Here is a 16536-nt window from a genome sequence, read left to right as displayed (position 1 = left end):
AAGTTTGATTCTGTGCTGTTTCCTCCCCAATATGCAGAAAAAGGTGGCTGACCGGCCCCACAAGAACCCGTCTATCTGGCGGGCCATATACAAAGCATTCGGACGACCCATATTGCTGAGCAGCACTTTCCGGTACTTGGCCGACCTGTTGGGATTCGCGGGTCCTCTCTGCATTTCGGGAATAGTTCAGCGTCTTGGGCCGACTAATGAGACAAAGCAAGAGCAGGTAAGCAAACGCAAGCGCTGGTTTCTCGCCGTCCCTGCTGTTATAGTCTGATTTCTTTTCACCGTTCGCCATTCTTAACGATATTTATTCTCGTCTCCGTAGGAGTTGCCGGAGACTACTTTTGTCAGCGTGTACTTCCTTTCATCCAAAGAGTTTCTGGAGAATTATTACGTTCTGGCCGTCCTCCTGTTCTTGGCTCTCATCCTCCAACGAACCTTCCTTCAAGCGTCCTATTACGTTGCCATAGAGACCGGCATCAACCTGCGGGGGGCATTAATGGTAGGCTGTTTGATGAGATGCAATCGGTTGGGGCGTTTTGCTGTGAGATGCCTCCTACCCCAAAATCCAGACAGTTTCATGATACGATGACCCACGTGTAGATACCCCCTGACTGGGGCAACTACCCCGTACCCCGATCCTAGCACCCCTGCCTTTCACAATGTTGGGTTGCTGCTCAGACTGGATCTGGTCTTTGGGTAACAACAGATAAGGAAGAAGCTGCACCCAACGCGTTTCATTCCCCGATAAGCATCGGAACGCACGCTAGAAAATACCCCAAATACGTCACGGAAATAGAAGAATATGAAGCAGAAAATACGTAATCCGGTGCTTCCCGCTGGTTTTTAGAAAGCTGTGTTTTTCGTTCCTTTACAGGCGATGATCTATAACAAGATCTTAAGGCTTTCCACGTCGAACATGTCCATGGGGGAGATGACTTTGGGGCAGATCAATAACCTGGTGGCCATCGAGACCAACCAGCTGATGTGGTTCCTGTTCCTGTGTCCCAATCTGTGGGCCATGCCTGTGCAGGTAGAGCATTAAAGTAAGGGCATGAAACCTCGAGGAACCCAAAGAAAGATAGAGGCCGCCCTAAAATAGCTTTTTATGTCGATGTTTTAGTATTAATCATATTTAGATTATTTTATTTGTTTTTGTGCTTCTGTTCACTTTTCACTTGCGTTTCCGTTGATTTTATTTGGATTTTCTGAGTAGATGTTTCCGTTTGCTTTGCTAAATGCGCCTTTTCACGTAGTCTGCAGAAAACTTTTATACCAAGTTCAGCAAAAGAAAACCCATTAATAATGGGAACATTTTGCCCTTTTCACATTTTTCTTGGGGACTCCTTAATGCCAGATTTAAGTCATGTGACGCAATTGAAGTCCACCGATAGGCTGCTATACTTTGTTGCTATGGCAGCAGTCCTGAAAAGACGACATGCTTTTTTTTCTCGTTTGATATTTTTGATATACCCATAAATGTTGTTATTATAGACAAAAAGCACCTTTAACCCCTTCATGACCAGGGCCGTTTTGTAGCCCAAGAACCAGCGCTTTTTGGGCATTTCTTAAACATATTTTTTGAATGTATTTGTTCACCTATCATTTTTTGAGGTCTTTTTTTGGAAACGTGTTCTTTTCCAGATCATTATGGGTGTCATCCTCCTGTACAAGCTGCTGGATGTGAGCGCGCTGGTGGGCGCAGCGGTCATCGTGCTCCTGGCCCCCATACAGTACTTCATCGCCACTAAACTGGCCGACGTCCAGAAGAGCACGCTGGTGAGTGCCGTCCCGACGGAGCCGGCGAGTAGACGGTGACCGGACAGACGGCCCGGCTGCAGAAAATACTCACGTTCTTCCTCTTGGTTTAAGGATTATTCTACCGAGCGCCTGAAGAAAACCAACGAGATTCTGAAGGGGATTAAGCTGCTGAAGCTTTACGCCTGGGAGAACATCTTCTGCGCGAGCGTCGAGGAGACGCGGCTCAAGGAGCTCAAAAGCCTGAAAGCGTTTGCACTTCACACCTCTCTGTCCAGTAAGATGGGGTCTCTCTCTTCTGTATCGGTCGCTATGCTGGAGTAGTTGGGAAAAGCTAATATGGGGAGTTATCCCAGCGGAAAGGGTTCTTGGTAAAGCTGCCAGGGAACAATTCTATGGACGGAACTGGCTGCTGGTTCTAGGAGTGTTGGTCATGCGCGGGCGCCGAATCCTCGTCTGTAGATGCTCAAGCTATCTGGGCTTCCTTCCCGGGATTCCCTACGTGTTACTCGGATGCAGAATGTTTAACGTTGGATACATTCTAACCAGCGACCGAATGCTTTCTTTTGCAGTTTTTATGAATGCAGCGATCCCCATCGCGGCCGTTCTCGCGGTAAGAAAGCTTTCTTTTATCTTTTCATTTCAGTAAAAATAAAGGGGCAGATATAATGGGGGGGTGCTTGGGGCAGGAGGGGGATTAAAGAGAAGGGGGGGATAGAGACTCTGTGGTTCCCCCGCTCAGGCTGTACCGTTAATTACGTATACTGGGGATTTATGGATATCTTGTATAGAAATAGAGAACAGATAAGAACCATTCGGCCCGTCCAGTCTGTCCATGTTATTCTGTGGTTCTAATCAGAAAGCCCCACTCACCGGCACTGTCTTGTCCCAACACGCTCTATAGACATTTGTAACTCATGAGTATGTGAGTGACACTCAGCTGACGCCAGCCAACGCGTTCGCATCGCTGTCTCTATTCCACATCCTCGTCACGCCGCTCTTCCTCCTCTCCACCGTGGTCCGGTTCGCAGTAAAAGCGCTCGTCAGGTATGTAATAAGTGAGATGCCTGTTAATACTACAGGCGACTTGGAATCAGTGTGAGTGACTGCCGTGTAGGAACACGGAAACTTTCGGCAAACGTCTTTATTTTTTCTCTCCAGTGTCCAAAAATTAAACGAATTCTTTATAAGCGACGAGATTCGGGACGACGGCTCTAGAAACGGAGACTCTTGCATTCCTTTAGACGCCTGCCGGAAACACCCCGGTATAGTAAGTGTATTATTATTACAAAGAGCGGCGGCGTGTACAGTGTGCCGGGTGCAAATGATGCCGTTTCAGATCATCTCGGCAGGCGGAAGCCGCTCTTTCTTTTCTTGATAGTCCCAATGCGCCATTTCGTTTTAGGAAGCGTTTATTCGTGTTGTCCGTGAATTGACTCTTTGATTTCCGGGTGATTTTAGAACTCGCGGGCTATTAACAGAAAGCATCCGCTGAGATACCAGCTGGACCGGTACGAGCAGACATCACGGAGACAAACTCGCTCGACTGAGACTGAAGAAGCTGCGATCAAGGTGTGTAGAACCCGGAGCACCTTTTATTAACCCCTAAAGTGACCTGGAAAGAGGGGCAGTAATGCTAAACCATTAAATAGTGATAAAACTTTTGTAAAATATCCACACGCTGTTGAGTTAGTCGGCCCCACTCTGGGATTCAGCCGTTCAGCCTGCATCCCGACTCATTAGGAGATCTTGAAGGATCGTCAGCGTGTCCTAGAACTTCAAACACAGAGTAATAGCGCATAATAGAGTGTTAAAAAATGTCTAATTACTCTTGGCCTTTTGTTAAAGGTTTACAATGGATATTTCTCCTGGGGAAGCGGTCTGGCTACATTATCCAACATTGATATCCAGATACCTACAGGTACGTCACGTTCCCTATCCCCCCCCCCCCGGCGGATGCTGAAGGGTAAAGCTGCTTTCTAAGCACCGACAGACACCGACAGGCTTATTTGCCCCGGCAATGACATTTCTGGCATCACTACAGATAGACGGTTATTTTTGTACGAAATTCGATGGACTGCAGGATGTGCCATAAACTGGCTGACAGGTAAATGCTCTGCAGATTGCGTTTCTGTTCAGTTGTCACTGAAGGTTCCCCTTTCTCCTGACTTCAGGTCATCTCACCATGATTGTCGGGCAGGTCGGATGCGGGAAGTCCTCCCTTCTGCTTGCGATCCTCGGCGAGATGCAGCCGCTGGAAGGAAGGGTCTGCTGGAACAGGTAACAGGAGTTTTGGGGCTCTGCTGTCTATTGCATCTTTTGCAGACTCGTTCAAATTTATTTTAAAATGTATGTTTTTTTTTTCTCTTTTCCTACAATTTCCAAGACCTGCCTAGAATTAATCTGGAAGGCCAGAGGGACCGTGGGCACAGCAGCCCAGCTCCCCTACCCCCACCCAAGGGCAAATACCCCCATTGCCCCCACCTAACAGCATGTTTACCCTGAACAATCAGCATTTTGTGTATTTCATTGGGTTTTGGAGCTGACACTATCTGTTGCAGATTAAATAATAATTGTTTTTTTTTAGGTAGCTGATAAGTTGTCTTTGTGTCGATATTGTTTTTTCTCTCATGCAGTCTTCATACACGTGTAAAATGTTCACGCTTAAGCCCCGTGTAGCGTGTTTTATTTTCCCTGATATCGCTGTATTTTGCTGCCAATTCCAGGCCTCCTGACGGTGAAATGAATTCAGACAGACATTCCAGGTACTGACTTTTAACATGAATTATCTCTTTTTCTGTAAAACATTAATGGGAACTGACCCCACTACCCCTGTAGAGATATTACCGGACCCCGTACTGTCGCTGCCGAGAACCACGTGCTTCGTCTGCGGTTGGAGATTACTAGCTGTGCCGGCTGTGATTAAATACTTGGCCAGCACGCTGGTGTCTGTCATAAAGGGCCCTTTAAAATGAATGTCTACAGAACTCACAATGGAAAGCGTTAGTCACCGAGAATGTACGAACCTCGGCCTTTTCCCTTTTTATACCCCACATGATGTGTCACTGATTCTCCAGCAAGTTTACATAAAGATAATAATATGTGGATGACTCTTACTTCTAAAGACCTAGATATAATGTAACGTTTTTTGCTATTTTTTCTGAGCAGTTAATTGTCGTTTTCCACGATTTCCCTTTAATAAAATAAAACCATGCTTTGGCGTTAGCCTCTCATATTTACCCCTTTTAGGCCGGTTACAGTCCTAGGCCAACACTGCCCCCTATTTATTAGCATCTTCTCCATGGCTGTGCAGATTGCAGTAACGCTGGAACCTCGTAGTTCCTCATGGGCGGAGCTTGTTGTTTATGCTATAATATAGTATTATTATTATTACTATGTTTAATCAGCACCAGCCGGTGATGGAGGACGGTTAGTCTATTATTATATTATTATTATTATCATTATTATTATGTTTAATCAGCACCAGCCGGTGATGGAGGACCGTTATGCTATTATTATTTAATTATTATTATTATTATATTATTATTATATTTTTGTTATTATTATGTTTAATCGGCACCAGCCGGTGATGGAGGACCGTAATGCTATTATTATTATATTATTATTATATTATTATTATTTATTATTATTATGTTTAATCGGCACCAGCCGGTGATGGAGGACCGTTATGCTATTATTATTATATTATTATTATATTATTATTATATTATTATTATTTATTATTATTATGTTTAATTGGCACCAGCCGGTGATGGAGGACGGTTATGCTATTATTATTATATTATTATTATTTATTATTATTATGTTTAATCGGCACCAGCCGGTGATGGAGGACCGTTATGCTATTATTATTATATTATTATTATTATTATATTTTTATTATTATTATGTTTAATCGGCACCAGCCGGTGATGGAGGACCGTTATGCTATTATTATTATATTATTATTATTATTATTTATTATTATTATGTTTAATCGGCACCAGCTGGTGATGGAGGACGGTTTCCTCTCCCAATACTTTTTCTAATAGTAGAATGTTTTGGTGCTTATGGGGGGTGTTTGCATCGGTTTATCGGTCCGCGTGTCCTCTTCTCACAGAACAGCCCTGCGTACAGAGAAATATTTATGGGAAATGAGCTGCATTTTCTGCATAGCGCAGAAGACACGCTCTCCGGAAATCTCTTTACATTCCCCAGACACTCGAAGCGTCCTGGCTGTTTCTATATGGGGTAAAGGCTGTCGGGGGTAGCCGAGAGGTCACTCCAGTTCATCCCGGGCAGTTAGCAGACCCCACGCGTTTCAGAGAGCCCTTCTTTGAACTGTGTTCGGTGCAGAACCTGACATTCACCCAAACACATCTCCTGCGCTGGAAAATAGCTGGGGGAGGGCAAAGGGACAAATGAGGACCTCCTGCAGAACCCCCCTATGTAGCAGGGCACGATAATAACTTCAAATGACGTCTCAGCGTTCACACGCGTTATAGGGCGGACGGTGGCCTGAGTGTCCCAAATTCACTTCTCAAACCCCAGTAACCGACGCCGTTCCTACGACCCCCAAGGACGAGAATTTCTGGAAGAAACCCAGACTTTCCCCGTCTAGAAAGGGTTTGTAAATATCGCGTCCCGAGAGCCGGCGATGCCTTTCACAAGCAGAATTTGGTGGGAAGTCGTCGCCGTCCCAACATTTAGGTCACGCGGCCACCTGTGATGTCACGGCGTCTGCAGCATTTTGGGAAATTTTGCACACGCTACGGGGTCAGAAATGTGCGGTTTCTACCCATTTTCTTAATTCTCTTTGTTCCTGGAGGAGTATCTGTGAGATGAGGCGAGGTTTCTGGGGCAGCCCCCTTGCATTTCTCGTAGATATTATTGAGGGGGTCAGAGGCCAGAAATCTGTGGTTAACAGAAGTCGGTAAACTATCCGGCGCGTCTTCTGACGAATCAAAGAGGAAATTTAGGGAAAATCATGGATATTTATTAAGCAACTTACTGGAGATTAACCAATTCAGACCCATTATCGTCTGTGCTTTGAAGTCATTTGCAAGAGAATGAACCATTATTTTCTTTACAATCCGCAAAATTGGATTTTTATTTTTTAACATACGTTGGAATGCTGCGGTTTACTGCATGGAAATCAGCGCAGCCCGTCTTTGGTTACTGGAGTTTGAAGATGAGACTTCTGTGTCGCATTTAACTGGGAAATAATTAATACTGGGGAATAGTAACAATAAAGGGGAATTAAAGGGTAAGAGATCAGAGAAGTGCCTGCCTCCCAGGTACCCCTGAAGTCTGCCCCCTCCCGGGGCAGTTTGGATCTATGGCTCCGCGTTAGGACTATGTGCTGGCGTTCTAGGCTCTGTGTGATCTCTGATCAGCGACGCGTTCCCTGACGCCAGGTATTTCTTCCATCTTCTAGAATCCGTTAACTCGCTTCTCAGACCCGTTTCTAATTTCTAACCCGGCCGGGGGCTCGGAAGTTTGTAACCGCGCTGGAGATCAGACACGGCGTTTAGTTCCTTGCCCCTAATCCATGGAATGAGTTTTCAAATGCTGGTTTTTTTTTTTTAACACTTAAAGTTTATTGGTTTTACAATAGACCATGCCAGGACAAAATCAGCAAAGGTACATAAATTGGAAATTAACAATTAACAATGGCAATGAGAACCAAAATACACGGAACCAAGGTTCCCAAACACTCTCAATACAGCCTCGTAACAGGCCATATGACATGTGAAAAGAAAAAGAATAATAACATACAATAGAAAGCACAGACAGAAATAAAAAAAAAAAAAAAAAAAAAAAAAAAAAAACACCACATAAAACGAAGACAAGGACACACAAAAGGGAAAAACACACCAAAGGAGAGACAAGGAGGGGGGGGGACAAGGATAGGAAACCAAGAACTAGGCTGCAACCAGTCGCTGATACGCCTGAACTATGAATCCGCAGTAGCCTTGAGAAACCAAGGCGTACGGAATGACCCCAGTATGAAGCCCGAAGGGGTATGACCAAATTGATTTTGATAGAACGTAAGCCAGGCTTCCCAAGTCTCCTCAAAAATATGTGGTGTGTTACCAGCAAAATGAGCCGCCCTCTCATATTGGCAAGTCGTAGTAAGAGAATAAAGGACATCATGTATGGAGGGGGGGGATACAGACTTCCATTTCTTGGCGATACTAATTTTCGCAGCAATAAGCACATGCGCCAGCAGCTTCCGACGAGGGCCAGAGAGGTCATCCGGAAACATGTCCAGGAGCGCCAGTTCAATCGACCGAGGGACCTGACAGGAGAGAAGGTGAGCACCAAGATCAAAGACGTCCGTCCAGTAGCCACGCAGGACAGGGCAGTCCCACCAGATATGTGACATCGAACCCCTGGCACCGCATTGACGCCAGCACAGTGGAGAAACCGTCGGGAAAATGGACGCCAACGTGGTGGGTACATAGTACCAGCGAAACAAGATCTTCCTATTAGTCTCAAAGTGGGTTACATTTTTGGAGACACCACGGATCGTGGACAGAGCCTGAAACCAGTCGGAGACATCAAATGTGCGACCCAATTCGCGTTCCCACGCGACCATATAAGGGAGCTTAACATCCGTACCAGGATTCAGCAGAGCCAGGTAACAGAGCGAGATGGCCTTGGAGACCAGTGGAGCCCGAAGGCACATTTTGACGACAGGCGTAGCCGGAGCATGTGACACAGACTTCTGCAGAACAGAGCGGAGCTGAAGGTATTTGAAGAAATCCTGTCTCATGAGACCAAACTCAGCACACAAGTCCTGGAAGGAGCGGACGTGCGATGATGTAAAAAGCTGTGAAATTGACCGGACACCATGCCGGATCCAGGCATCCAGGGACGTTTGCGGCAGGAGAGCCTTCACGGCAGAGAGCGGAGCATATCGGGAAAGCAGCGGTGGAAAACGGAGAGAGAGTCTATGTTTATCCCACAGAGCAATGGATCGTTTCGTAGTAGGTAAGGCGTCCGCCAACGACGGCCGCAGCGACTGAGGGAGCCACAGAAGATCTCCAATGCCGTATGGACGAGCATAAAGGTTCTCCAGATCAACCCAGGCCACCCGGGAAGCATCCGAGAAGAGCAGCAGAGCCTGAGCCAGATGGGCAGCCAAATAGTAGAGCTGAACATCCGGAACACCTAAACCTCCAGAGAACTTGGGTCGCTGCAGGAGCTTCGTAGATATCCTCGGACGTTTGTGAGACCAAATAAAGGCAATAAGCCGGGACCGAATGGAACGCAGGAAGGCAGCCGGGAGGACCACAGGGAGCGTCCGGAAAAAATACAGGAGTTTAGGTAACGCATTCATTTTAAACGCCGTGATACGCCCCAGCCAGGAAACCTCCAGCTTCGACCACCGATTAAGGTCCTCTTGTATCCGGTTCCAGAGGGGAAGAAAATTATGCTTAAACAAAGTAGAAGTGCACTTGGTGATACGAATCCCCAGGTAAGGAAGAAAATCCGAACGCCAATCGTATGGAAAGGAGGACGAAAGCGTAGTCACCAACGAAGAGGGATATCCAATATTAAGGGCCTGGGATTTGCTCCAATTAATTTTATAATAGGAAACTGCACTGAAGGAGTCCAGCAAAGCATGCAACCGCGGCAGCGAAGTCAAAGGTTCCGTGACTGTCAGGAGCACGTCATCCGCGTACAAACTGATTTTAAACTCCTTAGCACGGGCAGAGAAACCCTTGATCTCAGGATCTTCACGGATTGCGATCGCCAAAGGTTCCATAGCCAACGCAAAGAGAAGCGGAGAGAGAGGGCATCCTTGACGTGTACCATTACATATGCGAAAAGATTTAGAAAGGAATCCAGAGGAACACACCTTGGCCGAAGGGCTGCTGTAGAGAAGAAGGACCGCGTTGATGAACGCCACTGGAAAATTAAAGGCCTCTAGGGTAGCTCTCATATATCCCCAGTGGAGGCGGTCAAACGCCTTCTCCGCATCCAGGGAGAGGAGAAGGCACGGCGATTTAGTAGCATTAGCCAAATGGACAATATTGACAATCTTGCGGGTATTGTCCGACGGCTGGCGGCCCACAACGAATCCAACTTGGTCATTTGAAATCAGCGATGGGAGAAGGCCATTCAACCGCAGGGCTAAGAACCGGGAAAAGAGCTTGGTATCCGTGTTCAACAGCGATATTGGCCTGTAGTTGGCACAGCTGGTGGGAGATTTACCCGGCTTGGGGATGGTAACAATCTGCGCCTCCGTCATTTCACGCGGTACAGACGATGCAGACAGAAGATGACTAAACAGAGAGCAGAGACGCGGGGCCAGTATGTCACGAAATTTCTGATAATACGAATTTGGAAGGCCGTCTGGCCCAGGCGCCTTATGAGGCTTAAGCCCCTGGAGAACTGCCTCTATTTCCTCAATCGATGGAGGAGCAACAAGAGAGTCCCAATGCGTAGTTGACAAAGCAGGGATAGGGAGCGACCGTAGAAAGGCAGCAATGGAGGCCTGCGACGGCTGGGCAGTATGTGGCTGGGAGTGCAGATTATACAAAGAGTCGTAATAGTCCGCAAAACTATCCCCGATATCTTTGGGGTTATAAAGCCGTCGACCATCAGGAGCCTGGAGATACTGCGCCGAAACCTGGGCCGAGCGCTGAGTAAGCTTTTTAGCAAGCAAAGAGTCCGCCTTATTGCCCTTAGCATAATAGGTCTGCTGGAGCCTGCGGAGCATATATTCAGTGCGTTGTAGTTGAAGACGGAGGATATCCGATTTAACAGCCAGAAGTTGACGGTAGGTATCCTCAGACCACGACATCTTATTAGACAGCTCCAGCGCTGTGAGACGCTGTGTCAGATCAGAAATGGAGTGCGCATAGTCCCGCTTGCGCCGAGACGCCAATTTAATGAAACAGCCCCGAACAACAGCTTTATGGGCCAGCCACAGAGTGGTAGGAGCAACGTCGGGAGTATCGTTGAGCTGAAAATAATCCACAAGAGAATCAGAAACTGCTGTAGAAACATCGGAATGCTGTAGCAAACTTTCATTCAGCCGCCACCTAGAGGAAGCCACACTCCGGGGAAACAGGTCAAAGGAAGTCCATATAGGAGCATGGTCAGACCATGTTATAGAGCCTATGTCCGCTTGTGTGATTGTTTGCAAGGTAAGTTTATCCACAAGAATCAAGTCAATTCTGGAGTAACTGGCGTGTGCCGCCGAGTAGAACGAATAATCTCTGTCGAGGGGATGGGTAACCCTCCAGGAGTCAAACAACAAATGCTGGTGCAACAAGTCCTGGAAACGAGAGCTTTGAATGGTCAGAGACTTCAAATATTTGGACGACATCTTAGCAGAAGAGTCAAGAGACGGGATCGGTAGCAAATTAAAATCCCCTCCAACAAAAATCCGGCCAGCAGCAACTCTACGTAACTTGGTGAAGACACGATCCAGGAAGGAGAGCTGATGAGTATTAGGAGCGTAGACATTGAGGAACGTGCACACCGAACCATTGAGAGTGCCATGGAGGATGAGAAAGCGACCTTGAGGGTCACAGATTTTCGAAAGGAGTTGGAACTGGACATCTCTGCGAAATAAAATAGCCACTCCGAGTTTCTTGGAAGTAGAGGAAGCGTGGAAGTCTAAGGGGTAGTATTTAGAGGTCAAACGAGGAGTCCTCGATTTGAGGAGATGAGTTTCTTGAACCATAACTACAGAGGCGTTACGTGATCTCGCTTCCTGGAGAAGCATATGACGTTTATGGATAGTATTAAGGCCCTTAGCGTTGATCGAGAGCAGCGTAATAGAAGACATAGTCAACAGAAGGCAGGAGAACAGGGAAAACAGAGGAAGACACACACAACAACACACACAAGGGGGAGAACTAACAGGACAGAAGACAAAAAGAGACAAGGGGAAAAAAAAAAACTATACAATCGAGTTTTAGGCCAGAATCGTGACAACCGAGACTAAGCCACAATTTATTCCCACCGAAAACCAGAGGGGTTCGGAGGAAAAGAAGGACATACAGAGGGCGAGGAAACATCAGCCCATGGTAACCATATGAGAAAGAAAACAAAACAAAAAAAAAAAAAAAAAAAAAAAAAAGGAAGGTGCAGGTAAGTAATCACACATGAATCAAGGCCACAAGGAGCCAACATATATGCTGGTACAAAGAATAATCAACGAGGGGGGGTAACCTCTACACTAAGGGAGTGGCAAGTCAGCATGAGGGGCACCAAGCATGGACAAGCCAAAAAGCACCTGTGTACAAGCATGTGTGCATGGGCGTACGGATGCGTGGGTAAGCAATCCTAGCCATATTGGGGTGAAAAGCTGCCAGACATGTAGTGAACCCCTATAAAGCAGGCAATAAAAATGAACGAGGGGGCAACCTCTGCACCAACAAGGCACTAAGTCCGCACGGGGGGCCCCAATCATGGACAAACCAAGAAGCACCTGAGTACATGTATGTGTGTGCGTGTGGATGAGTGGGTAAACAATCCCATACTGGGTGGTAACCCCTGCCCTAACAGAGTGCCAAGTCAGCATGGGGAGTCTCAATCATGGACAAGCCAAGAGGTACACGTGTAAATGTACGTGAGTGTGAGCGTGTAGGTGCGGGGATAAGCAATCCCATACTGGTGAATAATCTCTGCACTAACAGAGTGCCAAGGCAGCATGGGGGACCTAATCGTGGACAAGCCAAGAAGTACCTGTGTACACGTATGTGTGCGTGTGCGTGTGGATGCGCGGGTAAGCAATCCCCCACTGGGTGATAAACACCGCACTAACAGAGTGTTAAGTCAGCATGGGGAGACCTAATCCTGGACAAGCCCAGAAATACATGTGTACATGTACGTGTGCGTGTGCGTGTGCGTGAGCGTGTGGATGCGGGGGAAGTAATCCCATACTGGGGTGGAAAGCTAGCAGACATGGAGTTAACCCCCATAAGGCAGACCATAATAAGCAGTCGTGTGGTAACCTCTGCAACAGAGTGCCATTGCAACGTGGGGGGCCCTAATCACAAATAAACCGAATGGCACATGTGGACATATACGTGCGTGTGTGTGTAAATGTGGGAAAAGAACCTCTCCCACTTAGGGGTGCAGAACCGTCAGACAGGTAGGGAACCCCCACCGTGCCAGAGTGCCAAGTAACATGCGCAGGAGCAACTTCTGCAATGCTGGAGTGGAAACCTACAGGTAGCCAACCTCCGCCATGCCAGAATACTACCGCCCAGCTTAAACAACCCTGCATTATGGAAATGCAGCAGACAGGTGTATGTATGGATTGCTACTGTGTCCGTGTGTGTGTGGAGTGCATCTTGGACAGGCTGCAATTCAAGTCCCCTTATTACGTGGGCAACAGCTGCAGTACAGTAGTGAAACATACAGTTATGTATACCAGCATAACAAATGCAATAAAAATAAACATGTAAACAGCGAGATGTAATACACCTCCACAAAGAGGTAGACCGGTCCGAGAGCCCGTTAGAAAGAAAAAAAAAAAAAAACAAACACAAACACCGGAGCCCAGACAGACCATTCACTCCAAAACGAAGGAGCCCTGCAAGTCCCATAACAGCAGACAGTCCATACCAGCCAGGAGATGGAAAGATCAGGTGGCCTGAGATGACACGGTAGGCTGAGAGCTAGAAGGGCCACGGGTAAAGCGGCGTCGATCCTTGCGTTTCCCCGGCGAAACTAATTCCCATTCGGTGGAGAGACCGCGAGCCGGAGCATGTTCCGGAGGCATAGCAGCAACAGACGAGCCATCAACCACAATGCCCCAACGCTGCAGAAGCTGGAGTCCCTCAGCGGGAGACTGGACGGTAGAATGGATCCCATTCCTGGACACCAAGAGCTTGACCGGGAACCCCCACCTGTAAGGTATGTTGTTGGTGCGTAGTGCAGAGGTGATCGGTGCGAAGGAGCGTCTCTTAGAGAGGGTAGCAGCAGAAAGATCAGCATAGAGATGAAGGTCGGCATAAGGCTCAGGTAAGGTAGGGAAGGCACGGGCACATCTCAGGAGAGCCTCTTTAGCGTGGAAATAATGGAGACGAATAATAACATCCCGAGGAATGTGTGATGGCAGAGACTTGGGTTTGGGGATGCGATGGATGCGGTCGAGGAGAAAGTCCGAGGGGGGAACATCAGGTAGCAGAGAGCAAAAAAAGGTAGAGACATACTCCGGTAGGGCAGCCATAGACACCTCTTCCGAAATCCCCCGAATGCGAAGATTGTTCCGACGGGAACGGTCCTCCAGGTCAGCAATCTTGCTGTGCATCGTCTGAACTTGGTCTTCCACAGTGTTATGCCGGTCCACCAAATCATTAAAGGCGGAGGCGAAGTCCTCAAACCGTCCCTCCAAGTGATCCGTTCTGGAACCCAATTGCTGCAGATCTGATTTAATGTCGGACAACATGTCCTTAATCTCTGAAGTCATCGCCACCCTCATACTATCCAGCATATTCTGCAAAAGGTGAGTGGTAACAGGAGCATCCACTGCGTCATCATCTTCCTCCAACTCTGGCTGGGAAGCTGGGAGTGGCGGGCCATCGCCATCTTGGTCAGAGAAAGGCGGCCTAGCCCGTTTCGGAAAATATTGCTGGAGCTTCTGCGTGGATCTCTTCGGGTGTTTAGAGGCCATGAAAACGAACCCCCAAGATGTCCGGAACAAAATAAACCAAACCAAATAAAAAAGAAAGAAAAAAAAATCGCAAATAGGCTATGTACGGCTGATATTTCGTCGGAGCTCTAGTGAAAGACGGCCATGCGGTTAGGCTGCCAGACCACGCCCCAAATGCTGGTTTTGTTTGATTTTAACCCATAATCTGCCGCCGATTGTGTTCCTTTCATTTTTGCCAAATCCGCTTCCCGACTCGCTGATCTCTCATCTTCTGCTTTCTTCCCTGAATAATTCTTATAGTTTCTTTGCTTTTCTCCATTGTTTTTATCTGTTTTTCCTTTATGTTTTCCGTTTCTTTCTCTCTCTCATCAATAAAAGCACTTTCTGAGTTTTCCTGTTTACAGATCTCTAGATTCTCCAAACTGCCTCCCTGTCTTTATATTCCCCACAGAGTGGCATTACTTGGTACGGTTAGGGGTGGCATTACTTGGTACGGTTAGGGGTGGCATTATTTGGTCAGACCGCCACGTGCCCCCATCGCCACCTTTTTTTAATATTCATTCTAAATACACTCATTAGTAGCATTTAATGTAATTCCTGTTACCATCGCGTGGTGTGCGGCCGTGAAATACCCCGACCACCGAACTATCAGCAAATCCCCCTGGAGTAATTACCCCACAGGTGGCAGCAACACACCGGGGCGCCAGGTATTTTCTCCTTAACACTTTATCCTTCCTTTCCTTTTTTTGCTTATGTTTTCTTTTTTCTCCAGGCTTTGCGTGTTGTTTTTATGTCGGTGGGTAAAGAGCCGTTTGCCGTGGAGTGAGGGTCCCCCCTGTGATATTCCTTAATATTAACTCTATTTACTCGGCAGCAAAGTCAGGCATTCGGTGGCGTACGCCGGGCAGAAGCCGTGGCTGCTGAACGCTACCGTGGAGGAAAACATCACGTTTGGAAGCCCCTTCAACAAGCAGAGGTAATGAAAACGCGCCGGGGGGTCTTTCACCGCATGACTTGTTTGATCTGTATATTTCCGATATTCTCTCTATATTCCTGGAATGTGTTTTTCCGGACGCAGGTACAAAGCCGTTATCGACGCCTGCTCGCTGCAGCCGGATATCGATTTATTACCTTTTGGAGATCAAACTGAAATTGGAGAGAGGGTGAGAGAAAAAATGTCTGTGGCAGATAAACGAAGCACTGGGTGCCAGACCAAAAATATGTAAGCGAGGAGAGCTAATATCAGATGGAAATGAATTATAAGCGAGAAAAGACCCGCTGTACACAAATACGAGTGAAAGTAGCGCTTCATCCTGTAAATGTTTATCTGTGACGTCTCGCGCCCCCAAATTCCCTGAGCTTCTGCCAATAATATTCGGGGAGAAAAAAACCCAGCATTTTATCTCCACGATAACGTTAAGATGATTGCATTCCTCTAAATCCGGGCCTGATAATCATCACGGGCATTTAATGTATTCCTTTAACCCTTACGGTGCTGAGGGGGTGACATGGATCCCGTTCTTTTTTAACCCTCTCTTCCCCCTACACTAAAAGGGTTAATTAACCCCCCATGTCTTGTTAGCGGTCTGGGGAAACCTCTGTGATTCCCGGAAGAAACAATGAAGACTGACCTTTAAATCCATCCTCAAGGAGGACGGCGGCGGCGGCGGCGCTCGGGACTTCTCTGCCGAGACTCTCTTATCTAAAATCGCTGTGTTTTGTCTCTTCTGACTAATGACATTTAACCCATTTGTGTCCGTTAGGGCATTAATTTAAGCGGCGGCCAGCGGCAGAGGATTTGCGTGGCGAGAGCTCTCTATCAAAACACCAACATCGTCTTCCTGGTGAGATATATATCAGCAGCCGGCGCTTCATGATTCCAGCCGGATAAATGCCCCAAGGGTCAGGCCACGGGCCGGCAGTTGCCCCTGGGCTGCCCTTATTTGAACATACGGAGCTGTATTGTTTGTATGTAATGGCCAGATTCAGTACTGATCCTATAAGGGGCTTATGTGTGACAATTGTGTCTTCATCTGTAATACTGGGACCCCCAGAGCCCCCCACATGCAGAGATGTCTCACGCTGCCCCTGGACGTTTCAGGAAATGGGTACTGAATAAAGCTCACGTCTCACAGGTTGGCGCGGGGGGC

General features: G+C 47.3%; 1 protein-coding gene across 5 annotated transcripts in view; it reads left to right on the top strand.

Moving 5' to 3' along the window:
* The window catches only part of ABCC9 (ATP binding cassette subfamily C member 9), a 40538-nt gene that overhangs the window by 8254 nt on the left and 15748 nt on the right, over positions 1 to 16536 (top strand). For 3 of the 5 annotated variants that reach the window (XR_008353986.1, XM_053462990.1, XM_053462991.1), the window contains exons 8-22: positions 38 to 226; positions 329 to 505; positions 881 to 1036; positions 1648 to 1782; positions 1876 to 2038; positions 2334 to 2374; positions 2666 to 2808; positions 2923 to 3031; positions 3223 to 3333; positions 3610 to 3682; positions 3936 to 4041; positions 4488 to 4526; positions 15261 to 15362; positions 15465 to 15549; positions 16150 to 16230. Coding sequence is in view for 4 of the 5 variants with exons in the window: in XM_053462990.1 (XP_053318965.1) it covers positions 38 to 226; positions 329 to 505; positions 881 to 1036; positions 1648 to 1782; positions 1876 to 2038; positions 2334 to 2374; positions 2666 to 2808; positions 2923 to 3031; positions 3223 to 3333; positions 3610 to 3682; positions 3936 to 4041; positions 4488 to 4526; positions 15261 to 15362; positions 15465 to 15549; positions 16150 to 16230 (1710 nt within the window). In the remaining variant the exon portion in view is untranslated. The remainder of the gene's footprint in view (positions 1 to 37; positions 227 to 328; positions 506 to 880; positions 1037 to 1647; positions 1783 to 1875; positions 2039 to 2333; positions 2375 to 2665; positions 2809 to 2922; positions 3032 to 3222; positions 3334 to 3609; positions 3683 to 3935; positions 4042 to 4487; positions 4527 to 15260; positions 15363 to 15464; positions 15550 to 16149; positions 16231 to 16536) is intronic. The other 2 variants (XM_053462993.1, XM_053462994.1) reach the window with 1 other exon arrangement.

Source organism: Spea bombifrons, chromosome 4, assembly GCF_027358695.1.
Source record: "Spea bombifrons isolate aSpeBom1 chromosome 4, aSpeBom1.2.pri, whole genome shotgun sequence".
Classification (NCBI taxonomy): domain Eukaryota; kingdom Metazoa; phylum Chordata; class Amphibia; order Anura; family Pelobatidae; genus Spea; species Spea bombifrons.
Note: the sequence above shows the minus strand (reverse complement) of the source record. Positions and strands in the feature narration are given on the sequence as shown.